The sequence below is a fragment of the Jaculus jaculus genome, chromosome 22 (genome assembly GCF_020740685.1).
Source record: "Jaculus jaculus isolate mJacJac1 chromosome 22, mJacJac1.mat.Y.cur, whole genome shotgun sequence".
Taxonomy (NCBI): domain Eukaryota; kingdom Metazoa; phylum Chordata; class Mammalia; order Rodentia; family Dipodidae; genus Jaculus; species Jaculus jaculus.
Genome location: NC_059123.1, coordinates 77,867 through 103,899, shown reverse-complemented (window position 1 = coordinate 103,899; position 26,033 = coordinate 77,867). Strand labels below are relative to the sequence as shown.

At 39.5% G+C, this 26,033-nt stretch overlaps 1 protein-coding gene across 6 annotated transcripts in view; it reads left to right on the top strand.

Moving 5' to 3' along the window:
* Bicd1 (BICD cargo adaptor 1) overlaps positions 1-19,947 on the top strand; it is a 226,762-nt gene extending 206,815 nt beyond the window's left edge. For 3 of the 6 annotated variants that reach the window (XM_045139436.1, XM_004664403.2, XM_045139439.1), the window contains 2 exons: positions 5,956-6,031; positions 13,992-19,947. In XM_045139436.1, the coding sequence (XP_044995371.1) occupies positions 5,956-6,031; positions 13,992-14,079 (164 nt within the window). In that variant the 3' untranslated portion in view covers positions 14,080-19,947. Of the gene's footprint in view, positions 1-5,945; positions 6,032-13,991 lie in introns of all 6 variants that reach the window. The other 3 variants (XM_045139437.1, XM_045139440.1, XM_045139438.1) reach the window with 2 other exon arrangements.
* Positions 19,948-26,033: the final 6,086 nt, after the last annotated feature.

Genomic DNA, 26,033 nt, shown 5'->3' with positions numbered 1-26,033 from the left:
TTTTTTAAAAAAATTTTGGTTTTGCAAGGTAGGGTTTCACTGTAGCCCAGGCTGACCTGGAATTCACTAAGTCTCAGGAGGACCTTGAACTCATGGCAGTCCTGTGACCTCTGCCTCCCAAGTGTTGGGATTAAAAGCATGTGCCACCACATGTGGCTTATTTTTTAAGATTCACTTTTTCATTAACAATTTTCAAACATGTGTGTCACAAATTTTGATCAGAATCCCCTCCAGTTACTTTTTGATTTTTTCCCACCCTGTTCCCTCCACTGAACACCTTCCTTCTGGTTAGGCCTTCTACTTTGATGTCTTTTTTTGTGTGTCCATCCTTCATCATCCATGTCAAATGTTAATGAGCCAAGTAGTGTGCAGGTAGCAACAGCTGCTGAGCGGTCATGAACACAAAGGCCACTTCATGTCCAAAAGAGAGTGCCCAAAGCGCTCCAAGCAGTCGGAAGTCACTTGTTCTCAGAACTTTGACTAGTTTTTTTTTTTTTTTTTTTTCCCGGTAGGGTCTCACTGTAGCTCAGGCTGACCTGGAATTCACTATGGAATCTCAGGGTGGCTTCAGACTCACGGCAATCCTCCTACCTCTGCCTCCCGAGTGCTGGATTAAAGGTGTGCACCACCATGCCCGGCAGGACTTTGACTAGTTTTGAATCTCCCCAGTAGTCACTGCCAAGTGCAAAAGGGAGCTTCTCTGTCTGAAGGTGAGAATGAACATAAATATTCCAAGGCCAGTTTAATGGGGACAATATACCTGTGAAGTCACTTACTCGTCATAGCTTCACCCCTAGGATTTATGATCTTTCCAGCCATAGGTTGTTGTTTCTTTTTACTAGATTTTAAGTAGCAGGCATGAGATCCCTCCTGTGAAGTGAGCCTCAAATCCAATCAGAGAGCAGCTTACTACTCCCATAATAGCCATGCTACTGTTGCAGGGGCACATCTTGCCTGGCTGATCGTTTGTGTTGGATACATGGTGGATCCACCTCTGGGTAAGAGTACTGATTACTTTTTCCCCTAGCAGCCTATGTAGCACTTCCTAGCACTATGACAGATAGCCAGCAGGGAGGCTTCCAGCTCACTAGAACTTACTTTGTAGCCTAGGCTGGCCTTGAACTCATGGCAGTCCTCCTACTTCATCCTCCAGAATGCTGGGGTTTAAGGCATGAGTCACCACACCCAGCTCCTTTTAACTTTTCTTACCAAAAGAAAGATACTAAAAAGTTGTAGACATATGTAAGATAGTGTAAGAGGTGCCCAGGGAGAAAAAGAATGTGGTAATAATAGGATAAACACCTAGGTGTTTCAGAAGATGGAAATACAGTTTTTATACAGTGGAATGTTAAGTTTCTCTAAACTTGACCCACTAACTTGAGCCCAGTCCTAGGCAAATTTCTGGAAATGAATGATTTCATCTGCTCAGTACATAGTGGCAACTGATAAAAGTCAGCATGTGCTCATCAAGACTGACTTCTGCCAGACTCTCATTCTCATACATACAACCAGGATAAGTGGTAATATAATATGTCTGAACTTGGCCAATCAGCCCACTGTTAAAAAATTCTTAAGGCAAATAGAGAAATTAGTTCTGGATAGTCATACAATTGTTTGAATTCAAATTGGTTGGAAGACATGGGGAAAGGGTCCAAATCATAGATCAAAATATATGAAATGTGTTTCTACCTGGCCTGGCCTGGCCCTATTGCTACTTGCCAGTCTTAGAGATATCAAAATCACATTATCACCATTTCTGACTTGAGACAGAAAAAAAAAATGGAAGAGGAGCTAATTTATTAGATGACAGAGTAGGATCCAAAAGATACGTTGAGTAGTAAAAGGTGAAATGTATTAGGAATCAACATAAAATAATGGTACTGATGTTTTAGCTTGGTGGTGGAATGCTTGCCTAGTATGCACAGGCCATGGGTTCAATCCTTAGTACCACAGGTAAATCATGTAAAATATTGTGTTGGAATTCTAAGCATCATAAGTACAGAATAGATGAAGCATGACTTGATTAACATCACCATCTATACATAAAGAAAGGTCAATATGAGGGACTGGGTAGATGGCTCTGTGGTTAAAGGCACTTAATTATAAAGTCTGCCAGCCTGGGTTCACTTCCCCAGTACCCATATAAAGCCAGATGCTCAACATGGCACATGTGTCTGGAGTTTATTTGCAGTTCCCATCCCCCTCCTCAAATAAATAAATAACTCACTCTCTCAGTGCTCTAGGTAGCATGTGAAGCTCATAAATAATAAATAAATTTATAAAAAGAAAGGACAATATGAAAGAACAGTGGCATGTGGCTACCCCAAAATGCTACACGTTTCTGCTGTTTGCATAGAATTGTCATGAGTCAGATAAGTGTGTGCCATAGCACTCTTCACCAGTCATCCCTGATCATCACTGGCCCTCTAGAGGAGGAGGAGGGAGGCCTAAAGGAGAGTGAGGGGAATTGCCACCAGGTCTTGCAGGAAGAACTAGGATTATCTGGTATAAAGGAAACTCAGAGAATATAGATAGTTTTCATGGGAACATGAACAGTACTTGTCGGGGTTCTCGGCACCGAGAGAAAGAGGTGTATATGGCATATATGTCTCCAAGAGTCAGGGGTCTTGAGATTTCCTGGCAAGAAACCTGGTCAAGATGAATCATGCTGGAGGAGACTGTGCTGCTGGGATCTGTTTCCTGCCTTCCACTGAGCATCTGGGGACTGAGGAAGCAAATCCTAGAGCCTCATCCTGGTGGGTTATGGACTCCACAGCTCAGCTTTCACCCACATAGTTCCAACAGTACCCCAGCTGCCATATGGGTCAGGGTAGAGCCAGAAGTTAGTGTTTCACAGTTCTTTCCACTAGGGTACTACCACCTGTCCCATGCAGCCACTGGGAGGCTCCTGGACTCCCTAAGAAATTGGCTTTTAGGAACATAGTGTAATTTCTAAATTGCATTTAAAAGCTTAAAAGTAGTAGAAACCTGAGGGAAACCCATAGGGCAGGGCCTTTTCTTTCTGTTAGAGAAATTTGTTGTTTTCAGCTGCCTGCTCTAAAACTAGATATTATCTTATTCTTGAATGCTTAGTGTGTGTATGTTTTGAGGTGCTTAAATCCCTTCATATCAGTGTTTCACCTGTCTGGTGATGTTCCTGGCCTCTATAACCCTCATTCTTTCTGGAGATAGTCGATAGTGATTTGAGAGCATTGAGAACTCAGTATCTGACACACTGCAGCAATGAATTCAGATAATGTCTCCTCACCATCCTCCTCACCATCACCAGCATCGCACCATATCACTGTAAGTGTTCATTGATTATTTGTCTTCCACCATCATGCAGCAGCCTGTCTTCTTTATTTGTCTTTTGTCCCAACTGCCTAATGCAGTCTCTGACATAGAGCTTAGTAGTTTGGTTGTTGAAAAGCTATTGACGGCAGCACCAGTGGGAGCTCTGCAATGCCTGCCCTGTAAGGCTCATGATTGTCACCTTCAATGCCCTCCTGAGCAATGGACTCATCTCAGACTCTAGTCAGAGCAAGAAGAAGTACCTCTGTGCTTAGAGGGATCTTTCCCATCTTTTGGCATAATCTCTCAGTTTATCTCTCATGCCTTTATTTTGCAGAGAAAATGCTAAGACACTGGGCATGAAGAGAGAATTATTGTAGGTCTGTGGACCCAAAAAGAGAGATTTAGAAGGCAATTGAGTCAGAGCAATATATCTTTTAAATATCTTTATCCCACCATATTATGTTTTAGTATATTTCAAATTTGCTTTTTGTTGTGTAAGGGTTACACTTAGATAATTGCTTATAAATAATGAATGCACAATAACCATTAGCCAGAAGTGACTTTACTTCTAAAGGAGAATGTGATGTTCACCATAATGACTCCCACTTATCAAGCAGACCATTAAAAGAGCTTATTGGGGTCCTGATCACCTGCCTCCTGAATTTTATCAGAAAGCACACCTTGAATGCATAATAAGTCATGACTCTATTGGCAGAGAAATTATTTCTGAAATCTGGAAGGTATGAAAAATAAGTATTTAATGTCATGAATTAGAAGGAATGTCACTCAACAGAGGCAGGACTTTGCTTTAGAATAGCTTCATTTATTCCTTGCTAGCAATATGAAACAAAAGGGTTTCAGGTATTTTTCTTCATCCATTGAATTTACCCAAATATAACACAGGAGGGTAGCACACAGTTAACTTAAAAACTTCCTGCCTAGGGACCAAATCAAAATTCAGTAGCTGTCTAAATTTGTCCAAAACATGTCTAAGTTATAGCACAGATAAAAATGCTACAAGAAGAGACAGAAGAAACAGGGATTCTTAAAAAGACAAGGAACGCATCACTAAATATTCATTTCTTTTTTACAAAAATGAAATATTGGGACGAATGAAACCACGAAATGAGAGAATCACTGAAGAAGAGAAATAGGATGCAGCGGGGGGGGGGGGGAAGGAGGTAGAGGAGGAGGAGAAGGAGGAAGGTGGATATTATTCCTCAAGTTCTGAGAAAGCAGTGTTGTGGCATTTGAAAGACTGGGAATGATAATCTAAATACCATCTACCCCCAGTGAAATTTCCTCATTTTCCTTAGTAAGAAATAGTTTGCCTGGCATGGTGGCACATGCCTTTAATCCCAGCACTTGGGAGGCAGAGAGGTAGGAGGATCACCATGAGTTCAAGGCCACCCTGAGACTATGTAGTGAATTCCGGGTTATCATGGACTAGAGCAAGATGCTACCTTGAAAAACAAAACAAGAAATAGTGTACCTTCAACAAAGACCACTATATAAAAGGACCCATTAAATAATGGCATTCGGATTGAAATCGAGCATACTTTTCACCAGGCAGTTTCTGTGTATTTCTAATATATTATATAAAATTAGCAGCAATTTTCATGAAGTTTGGTACCAAATTTTAACAAGTGACAAAGAACATGGCTTTAGAAGAAGTGATAAGAGTAGACATAAATTACAGTAATCTCATTAATTCAGTCCTCTATATCCAGAATTTATATTAACTTAGTTTGGATATTACCTACCAAAGAATGTGATTGGATCATTTAAGGATAATTATCCAGTCCAACTCTAATCTTAACTTATTTTTAGAAATCTTTTTACAGTAGCCTCTTAGATATTTCTAGTAGGGTAAATCTGGCATCTGTGAGCATACTGATCTGTGATGGTATAGGTGGAGTAGAAGGCTAACATGGTGACAGGATATAATATAGATATTTATGAGCTAGCCTTTGGCTAACCCAATGTGAATTATAGTATGTGGTTTATTGTGGTAAAACCCAAACAAAGTAATTACCATTAAATCAGGTTATCTGCCTCCATCCATCCAAGCTACTATTATATAATATTAACATTCCAAGGCTTCTGCTAATTATTTTAACACAAATCAATTTTCAAAAAACTGTAAAGATGATTTCCTTGCTCAGTATCTTTCTGCTAATCATGAAAAATATCATACTGCCTGACTTTCTCAAAGTACCTATGGGTTTGGCAGTATGTCTATGTGTGCTGACAATAAAATCAGTTATCTGAATATATATTCCATTTAGGAACAGCAAACATATGTGTTAAGTATAATCATCACCATGATCAAGTTCTACTGGAAATTTAACACATACTAACAGAGTCTCCATTTGTAAAGGTATCAAAATACCAAATATGAACAGCCACACATGTCCAAATGTACATGAGAAATGTTGTTACTAATTTTGTGTCACTATTTTTCCTAGTCTAAGAAAGAAGAAAAACCTATGTTTTCTATTAACATTATTCAATGGAACAATAACTATGGTGCTTAATCTAGATGTTTCTGAGTAAATGCACATTCCTCACTAAATCTCAGGCAGCTGCTTCAATTACTGTCGCTAACACCTTGCTCTGTCATCTCTTTGTGTACATGTCTAATTTATTAGTTTCTTGTAGATTGTCAGCAGCCTGCTGCCTCCGTACCGCCACAGTGCTCACAACTAGCCGGGAGGCAAGACTGCCCAACTGTCAGGTAAATTCTAATTCACATGTCCTTCCTCCGCCCAAAGGCTGCATGTCAACTCCCCTTCCCAGGACCATACCTGCTCATGCATGTTATTTCACATATGCACCTCAAAAATACAGCTTTGGGGGGCTGGAGGGATGGCTTAGCAGTTAAGGCATTTGCCTGCAAAGACAAAGGACCCAGGTTCAGTTCCCCAGGACCCACGTTAGCCAGATGCACAAGGGGGCACATGCGTCTAGAGTTCATTTGCAGTGGCTGGAGGCCCTAGTGCTCCCATTTTCTCTCTCCTCCTTTCTCTGTCAAATAAATAAATAATAATAAAATATTTTTTAAAATATAGCTTTGGTACCTGAAGTCTATGTTGCTAGTGATCATGCATGAGAGCTAGCATAACCAGCTAGCTGCTAGACTAAAAGTTCTCCAGCTCCCTCCTGTGAGTACATAATTTGATTAGTCCAGTGTTTCATTGCCTTCCAACATAAAACCTGGAATTGTTGGGATATTTAGCTCACTTTCCTGTTTTTCTTTTTGTCCTTCAAATATATTTCTCAGATAAACAGGAAGAATGTATATCAATCAGATATGAAACATATGTATTGCCTGTTCCACCTTCATGGAAGTGTTTCCATTTTTTGACCACTTGGTCTTATCATTAAAACTGAATTCAAAAGGTGGAGTGAGCCAGGCGTGGCAGTGCACGCCTTTAATCCTAGCAGCTGCTAGTACCTATGGGCAGAAATAGGAAGATCGCCATGAGTTTGAGGCCACCCTGAGACTACGTAGTGAGTTCCAGGTCAGCCTGGTCTAGAGCAAGACCTTACCTTGAAAGATAAAAACAAACAAACAAACAACACACACAAAAAGGTAGAGTAAACCAGGCGTGGTGGTGCACTTGGGAGGCTCCAGTAGGAGAATACAGAGAAAGGTTAAGGCCAGCTTCAGATATAGAGTAACAAACATGCTGTCTCTAAAAGCCAAAAAATTTTTAAAAGATGGAGAAAAACCTCCCAATTGGCAGTCAAAAAGGAACATTTGGGCCAAGAGGGCATAGTGGTGCATGCTTTTAATCTCGGCACTTGGAAAGCCAAGTTAGGAGTATTTCTATAAGTTTGAGGCCAGCCTGGAACTACAAAGTGAGATCCAGGTCAGTCTGAGCTAGAGTGAGACCCTACCTCAAAAAGGTTAATAAAAGGAACATTTGCAGCAATAGTGCCCTTTATCTATCTGATATTAAGAGTTTAAAACTCATTTGCACACTCCCTAGACACTGAACTGGAGAATTGCTAGCAGTTCCTTTTTCAGATGAAAGGTCTTCATACCAGTCATGAGTTACTCCAGTCTGAAAGATGTCCTGTAGCCTGGAAGCACCCTGTCAGGACCCTCTCCTATCCTATTCATGGGTTCCCACATCCCACGCACCCAGCTCCTGATGGGGCCCAGCTTTTGCCGTCTATGAGCTTTAAGTCTGCTCCTACTGCTTGCTCTTCTACCTAGGGAAGACTGGCCCCAGCATACGTCTGTGTTTAAAAGGAATTATTGTCATGCCTTAGAGGAACTGGCTGACCACAGTGCTTCTGTACAGTGTGCTGTAGTCTCTGGGATGATTGCACAAGTGGAAAATGTAGTTAGTAGGAAAAAGTACATTTAATTTTATGTTTGCACAGCTAGAGCCACTGAGCTATGTCCACAGTCACCAGCAATGATCTTCCAATTGATGTGTCTAGGGAGGCTGTTTCCATCACTTCCAGCAACAGGACATTTGTTTCAGAAATAATCTTTGGGCTGGAGATGTGGCTTAGCAGTTAAAGCACTTGCCTGCAAACCCAAAGGATCCAGGTTCGATTTCCCAGGACCCATGTTAGCCAGGGGCACCAGATGCACAAGGTGGCACATGTGTCTGGAGTTCATTTGCAGTGGCTAGAGGCCCTGGAGTGCCCATTCTCTCTCTCTCTCTTTCCTTGTAAATACGTCAATAAAAATATTTTTTTTTTAAAAAAGAAATAATCTTTGCTCACACATTAAGGACATTTAATAACATTGTCAAATTCTGGGTATTTTCAGTTATGTAAGGAACTGAATGCCAGTATAAATGTTCAACTCCATCTTAGTGGGATTCTGCATGTGTAGTAGTTGAGAACATAGGCCCTGAATCTGTAAGCTAGTCTCCACAAAGCATCTCCCATCTGATGTAGGGCTTCAAATTACAGGCACAGGACAGATGTTCCATAAATATTGACTCCAAGAGTGAGTGAATGAGTTTTGAGGTGTTTGCTTGGCTTTTCTTTTTAATTTTTAATATATATTTATTTGCAAGGAGAGAGTGAGAGAGAATGGATATGAGTGCAACAGGGCCTCTGGCCACTACAAACGAACCTCATATGCATGTGCCTGCCACTTTGTGCATCTGGCTTTATGTTGGTACTGAGGAATTGAACCCAGGTTGTTAGGCTTTTCAGGCAACTGCCTTATCTGCTGAACCATCTCCACAGCTCAGATTGCTTGGCTTTTAACTCCACCATTCAAAACTTTATCTTGGAAAGCTGTATCTGCTAGCTAAGTTCTGTTTTAGCCTATAAAACAAGGAGGAAATTAGACAGTGGTGGAACTCAGTGATACAGGGCCTGGCATGTCTACTTTGTCTGCTTTCAGTACTGAGAGCCTTAGCATCACCATATGTAACCAAAATCTCTTTTCTTTTATGACCTATCCAATTTGCTTGAGCACAGAGTTGGAAAAGTCTACTACTGATTTAGTGTTTCCATGAGCTAGGAAATGGAATAACTTGGAGGAAATTTTTTGAACTTTACCTGCCACATCTGAAAGCACATTTGATTATATAATTTTGTGATCCATTTCCCTCTTTTCTAACTTCAGGTGCTTACTATCTCCATGAGGGTGGTTTGCTTGAAAGAAAAGCAATTTGGTGACTTACAAATGCTCCTAACTTCTACCCAGGTGCAAATGCATGATCCATAGGAGACTTCTTTCTACACTGCATACAGGGAAATGATTAAATGTGACTTGAAAGGACTCCTATGCAGAGTGGCTGGACTGCTGAATGACTCCCTTCCCAGCAGCCCCTCCCCCCCCCGCCCCCCTGCAGATGTATCTAACTCCATGCTGCATTGCCCTCACTCCTCTTGGACAGAGAAGATATCACGAAACCAATATTAGTGCTTACACTGGGGACAGGCAAGGGGTTAATTTCTTCACAAGTGTTGTTCATTGCTACCCAACCCCCATAGGCTAAGCATGTATTATATCCCTTCTAAATGAGGACCTTCAGGGTTAGAAAAGTAAAGAAGCAGTCAAAAGCCACACATCCAGATTATACTGCCCATCCTTTGCCCAGAATCACCCATAACTGGAGCAGAGGAGCCCTCCTTTAATTTACACTGTGTAGAATGAAGAAGGAGCTGGTTTGAGTCATCTGCATTGACTCTGTTTCCTTGAACTGGAAAAGTGGTGTCCAGGGCTGGAGAAATAGGTCAGTGATTAAAGGGGCTTGCTTATAAAGCCTGACAGCCTGGGTTCAGTTTCCCAGGAGCCACATAAATAGCTGGGGCATGGCCACACACACCTGTAACTCCAGTCCTATAGGGGAAGAGAGACCGGAGAATCCAAAATTGGCAACCTCCAAGATGAGTTGAGTCTCCACTTTTACTAAGTAAGAATGGTGGGCAGAAGAGTAATGGAGGAGGTCATTCAACATTTCCCTGTAGCCACCACTGAAAAAGAGTGTGCACTACCACAAGCCAGTGCATGTGTGCATACACCACCCACCCCCACCACCCACTACATTACATATACAAGCATGCTAAAACCATCCTGCCCTTCTTGTGTAATAAGACTGAGACACGCACTACTTGCTTTAGTTTATGTTGCACATGTTTAATTTCCTAGAAAGAAGTTAGTTTTTAACTTAAGCAGAATTATAGAAAGAAACCATGAGGTCCATGGGAAAGCCTGTCTGATTTATCAATAACCTGTTTTTTCCTAATCATTGACTTTTGAGAAGGTCAAGGATAACCTCACTGAGCGTTATTTTTTTTAATTTTTGATTGATAAAACAATGCACTGTGTACTTAATCCTGGCATTGAAGATCTAGTTCCATCATGTTTATGTACATTTTAAAACCAGGCAGGCAATGGTCTGGGCTCAGGGTGTGGCTCACTCATGGATTACTTGCCTAGACTGTGTGTGGTCCAGGATTCCATCCCAAGTACAATCACCAAAAATGAAAAGAGGTGGCGCTGGAGGGATGTCTTAGCGGTTAAGGTGTTTGCCTGCAAAGCCAAAGGACCCAGGTTTGATTCCCCAGGACCCACATTAGCCATATGCACAAGAGGGTACGTGCATATGGAGTTTGTCTGCTCTGGCATGCCCATTCTCTCTCTTCCTCTTCCTCTGTCAAATAAATAAAAATAAAGTATTTTTAAAAAATGAAGAGGGAGGATGGAAAATAATTTTTACCACTGATTGTCCTAATCAGCACAGGACAAGAGCCAAGTATGTGGGCGCATGCCTTTCTTTAATCCCAGCACTTGTGAGGTTGAGGTAGGAGGACAGCTGTGAGTTCAAAGCTACCTTGAGACTACATAGTGAATTGCAGGTTAGCCTGGGCTAGGTGAGACCCTACCTTGAAAAACCAAAAAAAAAAAAAAAAAAAAGATTGTACAGGGCAATATTCTGTTTAAACTCAATTTCTATTACTTCAAAGAATTTCATAACTAAGTAATTTAATATGGGATAGAAAATTAATTAGCTATGGTCTTATTTCTTTTTTTATTTTTTGGTTTTTTAAATTTTTATTAACATTTTCCATGATTATAAAAAAATATCCCATGGTAATTCCCTCCCTCCCCACCCCCACACTTTGGTCTTATTTCTTATAATTAAAAAATATTTTTATTTATTTACCTGTGTGTGTGTGTGTGTGTGTGTGTGTGTGTGTGCGCGCGCGCGCGCGTGCACAGGCATAGACATGCTGAGGTAGCTTGCAGCTGAAAATGAACAATATGGTTTTATATGGGTAACAAGGAATCAGACATGGCCAGCAGACTTTGCAAAAACAGCCTTTAACTACTGAGCCATCTCCCCAGTCATAATTATTTTATATTAAAGTTCAGGAGGTGTGTACCTGGGTGAGTTTCTGTACCACAGATTGAAAAAGTATTTGTTTTGGGCTGGAGAGATGGCTTAGCAGTTAAGCGCTTGCCTGTGAAGCCTAAGGACCCCAGTTCAAGGCTCGATTCCCCAGGACCCACTTAAGCCAGATGCACAAGGGGGCGCACGCGTCTGGAGTTCATTTGCGGAGGCTGGAGGCCCTGGCACGCCCAGTCTCTCTCTCTCCATCTTTCTGTCTCTGTCTGTTGCTCTCAAATAAATAAATAAAAATAAACAAAAAAATATTTGTTTAGTAGCTCCAACGATAATGTTCTCTTTAAACCACTATTTAAATAATAATAAAACTTTAAAAGCTAATGTAAATACTCTCAGCAGAAATGAATTATATGATACTAAAATTCATAATATATAGTAAAGTCGAAGAGTTTTAGGATGCCCATCTTTTCCAATTTTTAGAAAAAATTCAAATGGTGTCCTTTCCCCATTTTTAAACGATCTGAACCCAGATGTGCTTTGTAGTTTTGCCTAGGAAACCCAAAGTTTTTGCTTCCTTATTATTGAAGATTATTTATCAAGACATTGGTGAGTTTAAAAACAAGTGCATTCCAACTGTAAGTGCTCAGAGGTGGTCTGTTGGTTGGAAGGCCACATCATTGACTTAACAAATGTAACATGTTTTCTCTCTCTCTCTCTCTCTCTCTCTCTCTCTCTGCCTCTTTCTCTCAAATAAATAAAATACTGAAAAAATATATTCAGAAAAGGATAAAAGGCTGTAAAAATGGCTTAGTGGTTAAGGTGCTTGTCTGCAAAGCCTAAGGAACCAGGTTATTATCCAGGACCCACAAAAGTCAGATGCACAAGGTGGCGCATGCATCTGTAGTTCATTTGCAATGGCTAGAGGCCCTGGTGCACCCATTCTCTCTCTCAAATAAATAAGTAAGGAGACATAAAGGGTAGAGAAAGGAAGGGAGGAGGATACTTAATAGGTTGATATTGTATATATGTAATTACAATGATTGTAATGGGGAGGTAATATGATGGAGAATGGAATTTCAAATGGGAAAGTGTGGGGGTGGGGAGGGAGGGAATTACCATGGGATATATTTTATAATCATGGAAAATGTTAATAAAAATTAAAAAAAAATAAGTAAAATACTGGAAAGTATGTATTTTTAAAAATGCAGCTGGGAATGGTGGTACACGCCTTTAATCCTAGCACTCAGGAGGCAGAGGTAGGAGGATCACCATGCATTCGAGGCCACCCTAAAACTACATAGTGAATTCCAGGTCAGCCTGGGGTAGAGACCATACCTCAAAAAACCAAAAGAAGAAGAAAAAGAAAAACAAAATGCACTAAGCTTTTTTTTTTTTTTTTTTGGTTTTTTTTGTTTTTAGAGGTAGGATCTCTTTCTAGCCCAGGCTGACCTGGAACTCATTCTATATTCCCAGGCTGGACTCAAATTTACAGCAATCCTCCTACTTCTGCCTGATTTTGTTTGTTTTTCAAAAGTGGGGTTTCACTCTAGCCAAGACTGACCTGGAATTCATTTTGTATTCTCAGAGTGGCCTCAAACTCACAGTGTGTTTCCCAAGTGCTGGGATTAAAGGCATGTGCCACCACACCTGTCTGATTTTTCTTTTCTTTTTTGGTTTTTCAAGGTAGTCTCACTAGCTCAGGCTAACCTGGAATTCACTATGTAGCTTCAGGGTGGCCTCAAACTCACTGCAATCCTCCTACCTCTGCCTCCTGAGTGCTGGGATTAAAGGCGTGTGCCACCACGCCTGGCTTGATTTTTTTTTTTTTTTACCACCAAGCCAAAGCCAGTAGGAGAACGCTTAGAGCAAAATAAACTTTACTTCCAATCACTTATCTTGTGAATCTTTTTTTTTGTTGTTGTTGTTTACTTTTATTTATTTGAGAGTGACAGAGAGAGAGAGAGGGAGAGAGAATGGATGTGCCAGGACCTCCAGCCACTGCAAATGAACTCCAGTTGCATGTGCCGCCTTGTGCATCTGGCTTATGTGGGTCCTGGGGAATTGAGCCTCAAACTGGGGTCCTTAGGCTTCATAGGCAAGCGCTTAACCACTAAGCCATCTCTCCAGCGCCCCCCCCCCCCCGTGAACCTTTTAATATTAGTGAGCTTTATCCTAATGCTATGGGCCACTGGCCAGCACCAGCCAAATCACTGCTAACTCATCACAAACTCAGGTCTCTCCCTGGTACTACTGAGTCAGAGTCTCCTTTACCAAGACCCCCAGTTGACTTATGCACACATTTAAGTTTGAAAGGAACTGGGATGAACAGATGGCTCCGTGCTTAAAGGTGCTTGCTTGCAAACCTTTACAACCTGGGTTGGATTTCCCCATTACTCATGTAAGGCCAGATGCACAAAGTAGTGCATGTCTCTGGATTTTGTTTGCAGTGACAGGAGGCCCTGGTGCATCCATTTTCTCTCTTCCTGTCCCCTGCCCTTCTCTCTCCCCATTTCCCTCAAATAAATAAATAAATTCCTTTTTTTTTTTTTTTTTCTTTTTTCTTTTCTTAAAGTTTGAAGACAACTAATCAAATGGTACTTTACAGGTACTCTAGAGACATAGGAGGTGGGAACTGCCTTTAAAACCTGAACATTGTGGCTTTTTGTAGTATTTCCTGAATACTTTGCGTATTTCAGTTTTCATACCTTGGTTTATAAACCACTTGTTTTGTCATGCCTTTAAATTTAGACTATTTTCTGTGTAACATTTCACTTCATATTTTCAAATGCATGTGAAAATGATTTCTAGTCCTTACAGTGTACCTGGCCCTTTGTCATTGACCTCTTTGTTTCTCATTTTCAGTCCCAAGGTAGCTCTCCCTGAGGAGCACCCATGTTCCGGCTCACAGTGTGCCCCTCTGCACTGTCTTACTAAGCCTCCTCACCCCTAGTCTTCATCTCCCATGGACCAGCATATGAGCTGGAGGCTGTGAAGCCATGCACAGGATACCGCCCAGGACCAGCAGCGTTCATGGACAGTTGGATTACACTCCATTGTTTTGGAAGAGTTGAGTAACACAGTACAGATCCTGGTGTGATTAAACATTTTGTGATTTCTCTGAGTCACAGATTTATTGCAATCTAATGGCTACAGTTCAGTTAAAGAAAAAGAAATGAAATGTCACTCAGACGTCTGGCTGAGAAATCCAAGACAATGTAAAATACATATGTTGTAAAATCATATTTCTTCACATTCACAATTCAGCTGCAGAAGTTGACTCCAATATTTTTTCATTGATATTTATTTTATACTTTACTTTGCTACATGATATGTGTCTATAATATTTCTGTGAGAGAATTAATTTATTTTTAAATAAGCATAGTTTGTTCAGTTAACTATGGATTTTGATTTACTTTGGAATTGGACAGATAGTGGTCCTTTTTTCTTGCACAAAATGATAAATCGGGTGCATCAGAATGTTAATAACCATTTTGCTGCTACACTGATATTGTTTATGCAGTTATTTTCTAATCAGCTGCACATTAGCTGCTGGATTTATTTTGAACTAGAGTGCTTCACTGGACATTATGAAGTAAATCTAAGAAAAAGATTAAGAAGTGATTCATCAACTTAAGTTTTGATGGCAACTTTAAGTTTTTAAAATTGCTGTTGAGTAGATGTACTGGTGCTGTTGCTGGTTTGTGTGTATGTGTGTATTAAAGAAGCGTAAATAACTTCAGGGTAAAATATGATGCATTTATTTAATCGTATATTTTTAATTTTTTCCCAAATTTGGGGTCCTATTATGAGTTTCTTGCTAAAAGGTATCAAGAACAAGTGCAAAACACACACACACACACACACACACACACACACACACACATATATACACACACACATATATACATACACATAGAGAGAGAGAGAGAGAGAGAGAGAGAGGAGGTAGTCTTGGCTAGTTAATTTACTTAGAAAGTATGCTTTGTTGTTTTTCATAATGACACTTCCTTGCCAAAAAAAAAAAAAGATAAAAAAATCTTAGCTCATTGTCTACTTTTGACAAACACTCAGGTGCCTACACTCATATATTGAGAAAAGACATGTTCCTAGTTAATTTATGAATTCTGCTAAGTAACATTGATAGCTTGATTTAAGGCAGTGAATTTTCACAGCAAAACTTGTTTTGCACATAATCTGATAAATAGGGGCAAACAAAAATGACAACAGTTATTTGACTCGAGCTGCTTAACTTTCAAGTTCTGCCCACACAAATGTTCCTAGTCCTGATGCCTTGTTTTTGTCAGATAGCCTTAACTTATTTAAAACCATAATGATTTCACTTTTGTGTCATAGTATTTTTAACTTCTCATCAAAACAAAACCAATGCTCACTGTCAGGGCAAAGCTGACAGTGCAGGGCACCAAGAGCATAGATCTCAGAGTCACTCAGCTTAAGAAGTGGAAGGGTAGCACGTTCACAGAGAGATCCAGATCCACCAAAGGCGAGTCAGTCAGTTAAGAGTGATCCATCAAAGGACAGTTACACAAAAACACATTGCAGGAACTTGCTGGTCGCTATTACCAAAGCAACCTAGGAGTTTTATTCCTTCTGTTTTTTTTTTTCTTTGAGTGCTATTTTCATGTGTAATTTCTCATGAAATTTGCAACAAATAGTTGAAATAGTCATTAAAATGGGGATTCAGGTTAAAGTTCAGAAACAAACACCAAACAAATCATAGCAAAAGTCCTAATTAAGGTCAGGTGTGGTGGTGCACACCTTTAATTCCAGCACGTGGGAGGCAGAGGATCACCAAGAGTTCGAGGCCACCCTGAGGCTACATATTAATTCCAGGTCAGCCTGGACCAGAGTGAGACCCTACCTCAAAAAACAAAACAAAACAAAGAGTCCTAATCAATAGTAGCAACTGCATATGCTTGTTCCTGCCCCTGCTCAGCTGTTCCTACACCGTCCCCTCACTTACTGGTGCTGCATCTGCCTAGCACCAGTCTGAGCGAGCTAGTGTTCAGTTAAAGAGAGGTTACCCTTCCTGCGCTGCTGCTTTTTCTCACCTCCCTCTAAACTTGTATTTGGACCTGAGAAGTGGCAAAGTGGACTTGTTGACTGAGGGAAAACATACATTTTAACCAAGTACCTCAGAACATCCTTCTCCTTGTCTGTCAGGTATGCTTATGGATTGGAACTCAGTTTGTCTCTGTGTTTGTGCTCCCTTCAACTTGTGATCCAGTGAAACACCCAGTCTTGTGTAAAACACTTATTTCTTCCAATACAAAATTTAACACAAATTTATTATAAACTAGTTTTATTTCAGGTATTTATCTGAACAGAGTAAAAACCACTTCTTTGGAAATGTTAATTCTATAAAATATTAATTTTAGAGAATTTTGTGAAGAAGATATAGAAACCTCAAAATAAATTTCTCATTTTTAGTGCAAAATAGGTAGTAGTCCCTAGAAGCAAGAGAAAATATCATATTTATGCAGTAACATCATTTAGCATAGTTTAAACTGGGCCATATTACGTTTATTTATAGACCTTTTTATTGAATAAATACAGGTAGTGTTGATAAAAATCTGTACCTGTAAAGATAACATCAGGAGCCAAAAGGAAACTGGAAAAGTGAAAAACTGGTAAAACTAAAAAGATGAATGTCATTAAAACTGATTGAAGAAATATTTAAGGAGAAAAAGTAAACTGCAAAATGCTGAAATAATAACTATTGCAAACATCATGAACAGAGATGAATGTCAGCTTGCAGGAATGGTTAGCAGGGTAACCTAGTTGTTTTAAAAATAAGCACAATTATAAAGCCAAAAAAACGTTAGCATGCAAAGATGCTTTTCTACTTTAGTAGATTCTTTTGCATCAAAAACAATAGTAACATAAAAAAGAGAAATAAATTGTCTTTGGTCTAAGTGCTCAAAAGCGTAAAACAAATATTGGATGCATCCTTTTCACATATCCGATTCTGGATTCCCAAAAATGAAATTTGGAAAACTTTTATAAAATATAAAGCTATTAAATTAAAACAATGTACTTTATTTAGGCTAAAGAAGAGGTACAATAATGATCCCTAAGAAGAGAACAAATGGTAAACACCAGCCATGAATACCACTAAGACTGTATGAAGAGTATTAACTCTCAGAGAAAAATGAATCATTCAATAGTCATAAGGAAGTCTTTTTAAAAATATGGAATATTATTGGTGGTCTGGTAATAATTAAGTAGATAGACATGTTATGGTAATATAATATTCTGAGAGCCCATAATCCTATTTTTTTTGCTTTAAATTTTAAAATACATTAAAGTTCTACTGACAGGTCATAGACTATTTTCTCTTTTAAAATAGGTAACTATCTTAATTTCTCCAGAAAATTTATTTATTTAAAAATGATTGTTATTATTTTTCCTTCCAGCTGTATTTAAGAATTTCTTTAAAGTTGTTCAGAATGTAGCAGTTTGACTATAAAAGCCTCAGTTGTCTGAGTCTAAAAAACAAATACTCTCAGGAATACTTCATAAGCAGAAGGTATGTAATCTCTGTGGGTGACAGTACTCTTAAACTCTATTTACTTAAAATGATATTCTATCTTTAACATTTGTTTTTTCCATGCTATGGAAAATATTCTTGTATAGTTAAGTTTTGTTCATATAAGCATGCAATATTGGTCCAGTAAACTAGCTTAAAATATGGGAATATCCTCATATATTAAACAAAATACTCATGTAGAAATTATAAATCATGAATTGAAGAAATCAACTATATTTTCTACTGGGATAAAAATGTCAAACTTTATTGTTACTATCATCAGTCAAAATATTTAATCTGTCTCAGAAAGACATCAAAAGGCAAAGCTGGGGTATAGCTCAGTGGTGGAGCATCCGCCTGGCTTGTTTGCTGCCCTGGGTTGCAATCCCAGAACTTCAAAACAAAATAAAACAAACCCTAATACATTTCCAGCACTGACCTTTGCTGATTCAATCCAAGGATGTCACAAATGAATTGATACTGTGGATGCAACAAAATTCAAAGGAATACCTAAAGAAAAGGGTCACAGTTCTAGAAATTTTGCTCGCCATTTTTTGTATGTTTGTTTATAAACGAGTGATATATAATAATCCTGTATGCAAGGATTCAAAAAGTTACAGTAAAAAGTTTTCCAGTACAGGAAACTGCTGCCCTGGAGTTATGACTGTTAGTGTGTCCAGGGCTAATGCTGACCATCCATACTTTGAAATTAGTGTCTGGATATACAAGACCAACCTTGCTCCCTTTGTACTTTTCCAGCTTCTGTAATAATGTCCCCAGATGAGTTGCCTGAAGTTCAATTCTTCTTTAAGTGCCACCTTAACTGCCATAGTCCCTGACATAATTCATTTGTAGCCAGATTCTGTCATTTTAATACCTGAGAGATTTCAACCAAGATATCTTTTTCATTCTGTTACTCAGTTATCATGGGTATTAAGATATGTTGTTTCCTGGTTGAGAATTTTCCACAAGTGGTAGTGTATTTAAGAAGAGGAGCAACTAACTGCCTTTTGTATAAGACGTTTGCATGAAATATCTCACATCATGCAAGCTTTCCCATACGTTAACATGTACACTAGAAATCTCTCCATAGGAATGTATAGAGACTGTTCCCTGCACCAGGTCTCCTTCCACACTGAAATGCATGGCTCTAGTCCTCAGTGTATTTTTAATCCCTCTCCTCTGGAGTTATTTAAAATCAGTCCTACTTGAAATGAAGCTTGGATGGCCTGCTGAGTCAGATTATTTTTGAGATTGAAGTTTAATTGCTATACAGCACTTGAGAATTAATTTTAATTTTAACTTTTTTCCTTTCATAATCTCTGCTCATTATAATTCTCTAACAAGAACACTGAAAAGTCAGTTTGATGCTTCTTTTAGTGTGAAAATTTGCTTTTCTTTCTAAAAAGTCATTTTAAAACATGGATTAGAGAATTATGAATTTAAGGGAAATGATCTACTGTGTTGACAAACCATCTGTTGATGATGGAGATAGAATAAATCATTTAATCAGTATAGCTATGATTGTATGGTAAATAAGAGGAAATATGCCATTTTAATATTATTGCCATAAAATTTTTAAGCTCAATGGTTTGACTGTTAAGTCAATTAAACAATTCCTTAAAAACCTTTTGTGACATTTTTGTAATACACTCAATGTTTTTATTTGCATGGTTATGCATACGTGACAAACCAGACATGATTCTTATATTGTGTTTCTTTCCTGTATCAGTATTTGTGTCGTGTGTGGCCAACCCTGATTTCTACACTGTATGACTATTGTAATGATCCAGATATTCCTACAATTAATTGCAGTTTTATCATTATGCATTTTGGGGTTAAATGATGTGAAGTGTTTCCACCTAATAATAATAATATTACCATATAAAAGTATGACTAAAAGACTGACCCAAGAAATGTGTTTTTGTTGCTAATTATTTTTAGAAATCCAGCTGTCATAGAAACAAATCAAAATGTTATAGAAACAGTCTCAAAGATATGTTTATTTGCTTTAAATTCAAAAACTTATGAATTTATTATTGTTCATCCTTTTTACTTTTTTTATTGTATACAGTCCCAAGTCAATGTGTCATGGGAGAATCCATATGGCTGTGTTTCTTTGTATGATCTGATCATGCACTCAACGGTGCTAAGAAAATTACCAGATACCAGTATGTCAATTATTAAATCTTGTTTTACATTACCAACTGACTATCATGTAATGCATAACCCTTTTCCAGTAAATAAATTGAATATCTTTTGTTCATTCCATCAATGCTAATTTTTTTTTTATCAGTTTAGCAGTTTTCTGTATTCCATTTGATTTATACTTACAAAAGTATAGGAGTTTCTATAAGATTTATATTTTTATTCAATGTAAGAACTAAGTTAAACTAGAAACTAGAAACAGAGTGATTTGCCTTAATATTTGTATGCAACTCTCATAAGTGATGTGTGTCAGCTCTGCCATTTTCTCTTACCTCCTACTGATAATCTTCCTTGTAAAGGGTATTTTGGAAGGAATATACATGTAACTGAATGTTACTGGAAATGTATCAACATGAATTGTTTTTTAAAAATAATTTTTAAAAATATCTATTTATTATTTGTTTGTTTGAGAGAGGATGAGAGAGGCAGAGGCACAGGGTGGGGGGAGGGAAGGAGAGAGAGAATGGGTACGCCAGGCCCTGTAACCACTGTAAACAAACTCCAGATGCATTTGCCACCTTGTGCATCTGGCTTTATGTGGGTCCTGGAGAATTGATCCTTGGTCCTTTGGCTTTGCCAGTAGTGCCTTAACCTCTTAAGCCATCTCCCCAGTTTCCAACATAATTTTTTTTTTTTTTGGTTTTTCGAGGTAGGGCCTCACTCTAGCCCAGGCTGACCTGGGATTCACTATGGAGTCTCAGGATGGCCTCAAACTCATGGCAATCCCCCATACCTCTGCCTCTCGAGTGCTGGGATTAAAGACATGTACCACCACACCCGACCCAAAATAATTTTTTATATATATTTACTTGTGTGTGTGTGTGCACATGCACCAGGACCTCTTGCCATTGCAAATGAACACCAGCTACCTGCTTATGCCACTTTTTGTGTCTGGCTTATGTGGGTGGCTTGGGATTTGAACCCAGGCCAGCAGGCTTTTTACAGAAGTATCTTTAACTCTTATTCATCTCCTAGAGTCCTGGAAGCACCATTTTGATGAAAGAAGAAGGAAGCAGCCTGGCGTGGTGATGTACACCTTTAATCACTGTGCATTCAAGGCCAGCTTGAAGTGAATTCCTAGAGTAAGACCTTACCTCAAAAGAAGAAGCAGAAGAAGAGGAGGAGGAAGAAGAAGGGGGGAGGGGATTTGCTAAACTAGCCTGTTCACCTTTGGCACAGTCAACACTAGAAATAATGGTAAATTTTCTTTAACAAAAACCTTTCTGTATTTTCTAAAAACTATTGTTTTGTTGTTGTTGTTTTGGAAAGTTGGATCTGTTAGTCTGTTTGACACCTGATCTCATACAATAATGCCAATAGTGGGTCACATTCTGAAAGCTAAATAAACCAAACCAGCCTCAAGAAAACCCCTTCTCAACCCTGTCATTCCAGCTATTAGGGTGACTAAGGCAGAAAAATTAGGAAGGCCACTTGAGCCCAGGAGTTCAGCTCCAGCCCAAGCAACATAGCAAGACACTGTCTCTAAGTGAAAAAATTAGGAAAGGGAAAGGTATATTCTTACCTCAACATTTTGCAGACAACTTGGGTGGCACTCTATTGTGAAGTAAACATAAAGTTTCCTACAACCCCAGTAGCTTGGAAATAATACTAGAACTGATGAGAACTTGTATATAGAGCTCTCTTAATTTTTGGTGGTACACATACCACTAAATTGTATAAACTCATTAATTTTTTTTTTTTTTGGCTTTTCAAGATAGGGCCTTGCTGTAGCTCAGGCTGACCTGGAATTCACTTTGGAGGCTCAGGCTGGCCTTGAATTCACAGTGACCCTCCTACCTCAGCCTTTTGAGTGCTAGGATTAAAAATGTGTGCCACAGTGCCTGGCCTAACTCTTTAATTTTTCATCTGAGTAGTGAGCACCTGAGAAGTGGCCTTCTTGGCTTTTTTTTTTTTTTTTTTTTTTTTTTTTTTGAGGTAGGCTTTCACTCTATCCAGGCTGACCTGAAATTCACTGTGTAGTCTCAGCGTGGCTTTGAATTCATGGCAATATTCTTACCTCTGCCTCTCAAATGCTGGTATTAAAGGCATGTGCCACTATGCCTGGCTTTCTGTGCTCTTTGATGTTTAGCTTTTCTCAAAGATATCTAGAACTCAGTTAATGGAGCCTCATGTTATCTACTACTACCAGCAGGCACTAAAAGAATTTAAAGTAAATGAATGATTATTTTCTTGGAGAGCTGGCAACTAGTTCTCTAACACTGTCTTTGAAGGATCCCTAATGTGTACAATGAAGTCCTCTGACAGTGGAATCAATTAATTACATTTGAATGTATTTAGGAGACCCTTATGAGGAATATTTCATCTACAACATAGCTGTCAAAGAGGAGATGTCTTACTGGAAAAAGTATTAGCAGTGCCAGACATGGTGGGGCATGCCTTTAATCCCAGCACTCAGGAGGGTGACTCTGAGTTCAAGGCCACCCTGAGACTACCTAGTGAATTTCAGGTCAGCCTGGGATAGAGTGAGATTTTACCTCAGACAAACAAACAAACAAAAAAATACACATACATGGGCTGGAAAGATGACTTAGTGGTTAATGTGCTTGCCTAAGAAGCTTAAGGACCCAAGTTTGATTCCCAAGTACCCACATAAGCCAGATGAAAAAGGTGGTGCATGCATCTAGAGTTCATTTGCAGTGGTTAGAGACCCTGGCTTACCCATTCTCTCTTCTTTTGAGATAAGGGTTTTGCTCTAGCCCAGGCTGACCTGGAATTCACTATGTAGTCTCTGGGTGGACTCATGGTGATCATCCTACCTCTGCCTCCCCAGTGCTGGGATTAAAGATGTGCACCACCACACCCGGCTCATACTTCTATTTTCTATGTAGCTATAACATTTAAACTCTGTTTCTAAACTCTAAAACATGTACCACTTTGTACTGAGATTATAGAAATCTTCAAACTAGCAATAGTGGACATTTTTTAAACTTTTTCTTCAATTTTATTTATTTTATTATTTATTTATTTGACAGAGATAGAGGGGGGGAGAGAGAATGAGTGTGCCAGGGCCTCCAACCACTGCAAACGAACTCCAGATGTGTGTGCCCCTTATGCATCTGGCTAATGTAGGTCCTGGGGAATCGAACCTGGGTCCTTTGGTTTTGCAAGCAAATGCCTTAACTGCTAAGCCGTCCCTCCAGCCCAATAGTGGACATTTTAGTTAGTGTATATTAAAGCCTGTTTAAACCCCTGCTGATACCTTTGTACTCTGACTTCTGTGAGGTTGTGAACTGCTAGTGCTGTCACCCAGACATCACAGGATTTGCCGGACTTAAGTAAGTTGTTAGACCAGTATTTTTAAAGATTCTTACCACTAATATTTTTGCTTTAAGGAGTCATGTCTTCTTATTTTAAAAAACTTTTCATTGACAACTTTCATAAATATAGACAATAAACCATGATAATTTCCTCCCACCTTTCCCCCTCCCAAATGTACCTTCTGTTGAATCCCTTCTTCTTCACAATGTCACTCCTCTAATGTTATGTCATCATTTTCCCCTCCTATTATGAAGGTGCTGTGTAGGTAGTGTCAGGCACTGTGAAGTCATGAATATCAAAACCATTTTGTGTCTGGAAGACAGCATTGTAAGTAGTACTACCCTTCCTTTGGCTCTTATAGTTTTTTTTTCTTTTTTAAAAATTTTTATTTATTTATTTGAAAGCGGAGAGAGAGAGACAAAGAGAGAGAATGGGCACGCCAGGGCCTCCACCACTGCAAATAAACTCCAGATGCATGTGCCCCTTGTGCATCTGGCTTATGTGGGTACTGGGGAATTGAACCTGGGTCCTCTGGCTTTGCAGGCAAGTGCCTTAACCATTAAGCCATCTCTCCAGCCCTTACATCATTTTTTTTTTCTGCCACCTCTTCTGCAATGGTCCCCATTGCAATCAGGTTTGCACTGCTGGTAGAAATCACCCAACCAAGAGCAGAAAAAAAAGAGGGTTATTTTGGCTTACAGAGGGAAAAAAGAGGCTTATTTTGGCTTACAGGCTCGAGGGGGGAAGCTCCATGATGGCAGGGAAACCAATGGCATGAGCAGAGGGTGGATGTCACCCCCTGGCCAACATAAGGTGAACCATAGCAACAGGAGAGTGTGCCAAACACTGGCATGGGAAAACTAGCTGTAATATCTATAAGCCCCCTCACCAACAATATACCACCTCCAGGAGGCCTCAATTTCCAATTGCCATCAGCTAGGGAACCTAGCATCCAGAATACCTAAGTTTATGGGGGACACCTGAATCAAACCAGCATATTCCACCTCTGGCCCCCATAAACTGTTAACCATACATGATATAAAATACAATGCATTCAGTATGACTTTAAGAGTCCCCATAGTTTTTATGAATCCTAAATCCCCATAATCCAAGGTCTTTTAACTGAGTCATAATACCAAAAAATCCCCCAAAACCCATGATGGCACAGAATAAACATTCACACTGCAAAAGATGGCATCAGGTATAGTAAAGAAATACTCAAGCAATACATAATTTAAGCAGGACAAACACCAAACTGTAGTTCCAAGCCCAACAACTCTAGTTAGTGACAAATTACCCAGTCCGATAACTCTAACCAGCAACAGGTCTCTAATATTCCAATTCCACCTCTCCAGCTAGGCTACTCATAGTCCTGGAAAACTTCATTGGGGCCGGCAGCTTTTCTTGGCAGCCATCTCGTGGTCCTGGTATCTCCACTGGGTCTCCACTGCAATCCATGGTTCATCCTCATGGCCCTTGGGGTCTCCATGCAGACATCCAGCAAACCCACTGCTCATGACCATTTCCAAAACACAAAACCATGTTGCAAACTCAATGACCCTCTCTTTCCTGCATTTCTTATACTCCACAATACCAGGTAGAGTGACAATTTGTTAATCCAGGGGGGAATAAGGCAGATTCTGAAGAACAGGATACTTCTTGAGCACTTAGGCCCCTTCAAAAGAGTCTACATTCTGTCGGTTGCCCCAGTGCAGGTCAGCTGGCCCAATCCCAATGGTTGTAATCTCTCAAACATTTTTCAGGTGAGTGGGCAGCAGTTTAGGCCCAAAGACTTCATTTTTTCTGTGCCATATCCCTCTGCTCATGCCAGTTCATTTCCATGCAAAGCAACCCTGCACAACTTTTCAGGACATGGGCATAACAGCAAGCTTCTCACACAAACTGCTAGCCCAGTCCAGGCACAGCTCTTTCTTACCCTCATAAGCCAAACCTCACAGTCCATAGTTCTTACTGCATTCGGGTCTTTCATCTCTGACCAGAATAGTCCATGAAGCTGTACTTACAGCACTTCAAGGCATCTCTTAGGAAAAGGTTTCAAATCCTTCCACTTTCTCTTGAAAATCAGCTCCAAAAAGCCAAAGCCACATAGTCAGGTGTCTAGCAGCAATCCCACTCCTTGGTGCCACTTTACTGTTGCAGTTAGGTTCGCATTGCTGGTAGAAATCACCCAACCAAGAGCAGCTTGTGGGAAAAAAGAGGTTTATTCTGGCTTATAGGCTCAAGGGAGAAGCTCCATGATGGCAGGGAAAATGATGGCATGAGCAGAGGGTGGACATCACCCCCTGGCCAACATAGGTGGACAATAGCAACAAGAGAGTGTAGCAAACACTGGTATGGGGAAACTGGCTATAACACCCATAAGCCTGCTCCCAACAATACACTGCCTCCAGGAGTCTTCAATTTCCAATTGCCATCAGCTGGGGAACCTAGCATCCAAAACACCTAAGTTTATGGGGGACACCTGAATCAAACCACCACAGACCCTGAGCCTTGGAGGGTGTCATATCACTAATTTTCAAAGGAAAAAAAATATTTACCTCATTGACATCTCTGGGTATGAAAGTATGTGATCTCACATACATATAGCTATAATAGTAGAAAAAGCAAATTTATATTATTTTCTCTTGTATTTGATGAAGTTAACAGTGGAACAGTATAGCAACAGCTATCTGTTAAAAAGGAAAGGAAGCAATGGCAAGCCAGTGGCTGGAAGCCAGTTTCTGCAATATATTAATGCCTTTTTATGTGTTTTGCTTTTTCAGCCATGGAAACATGCCATCTATTCCAAACAAGAGAGATAGATTCTCAAAAATTTCATGATTAAGCCATAAGTACAAATTCTAGAGAAA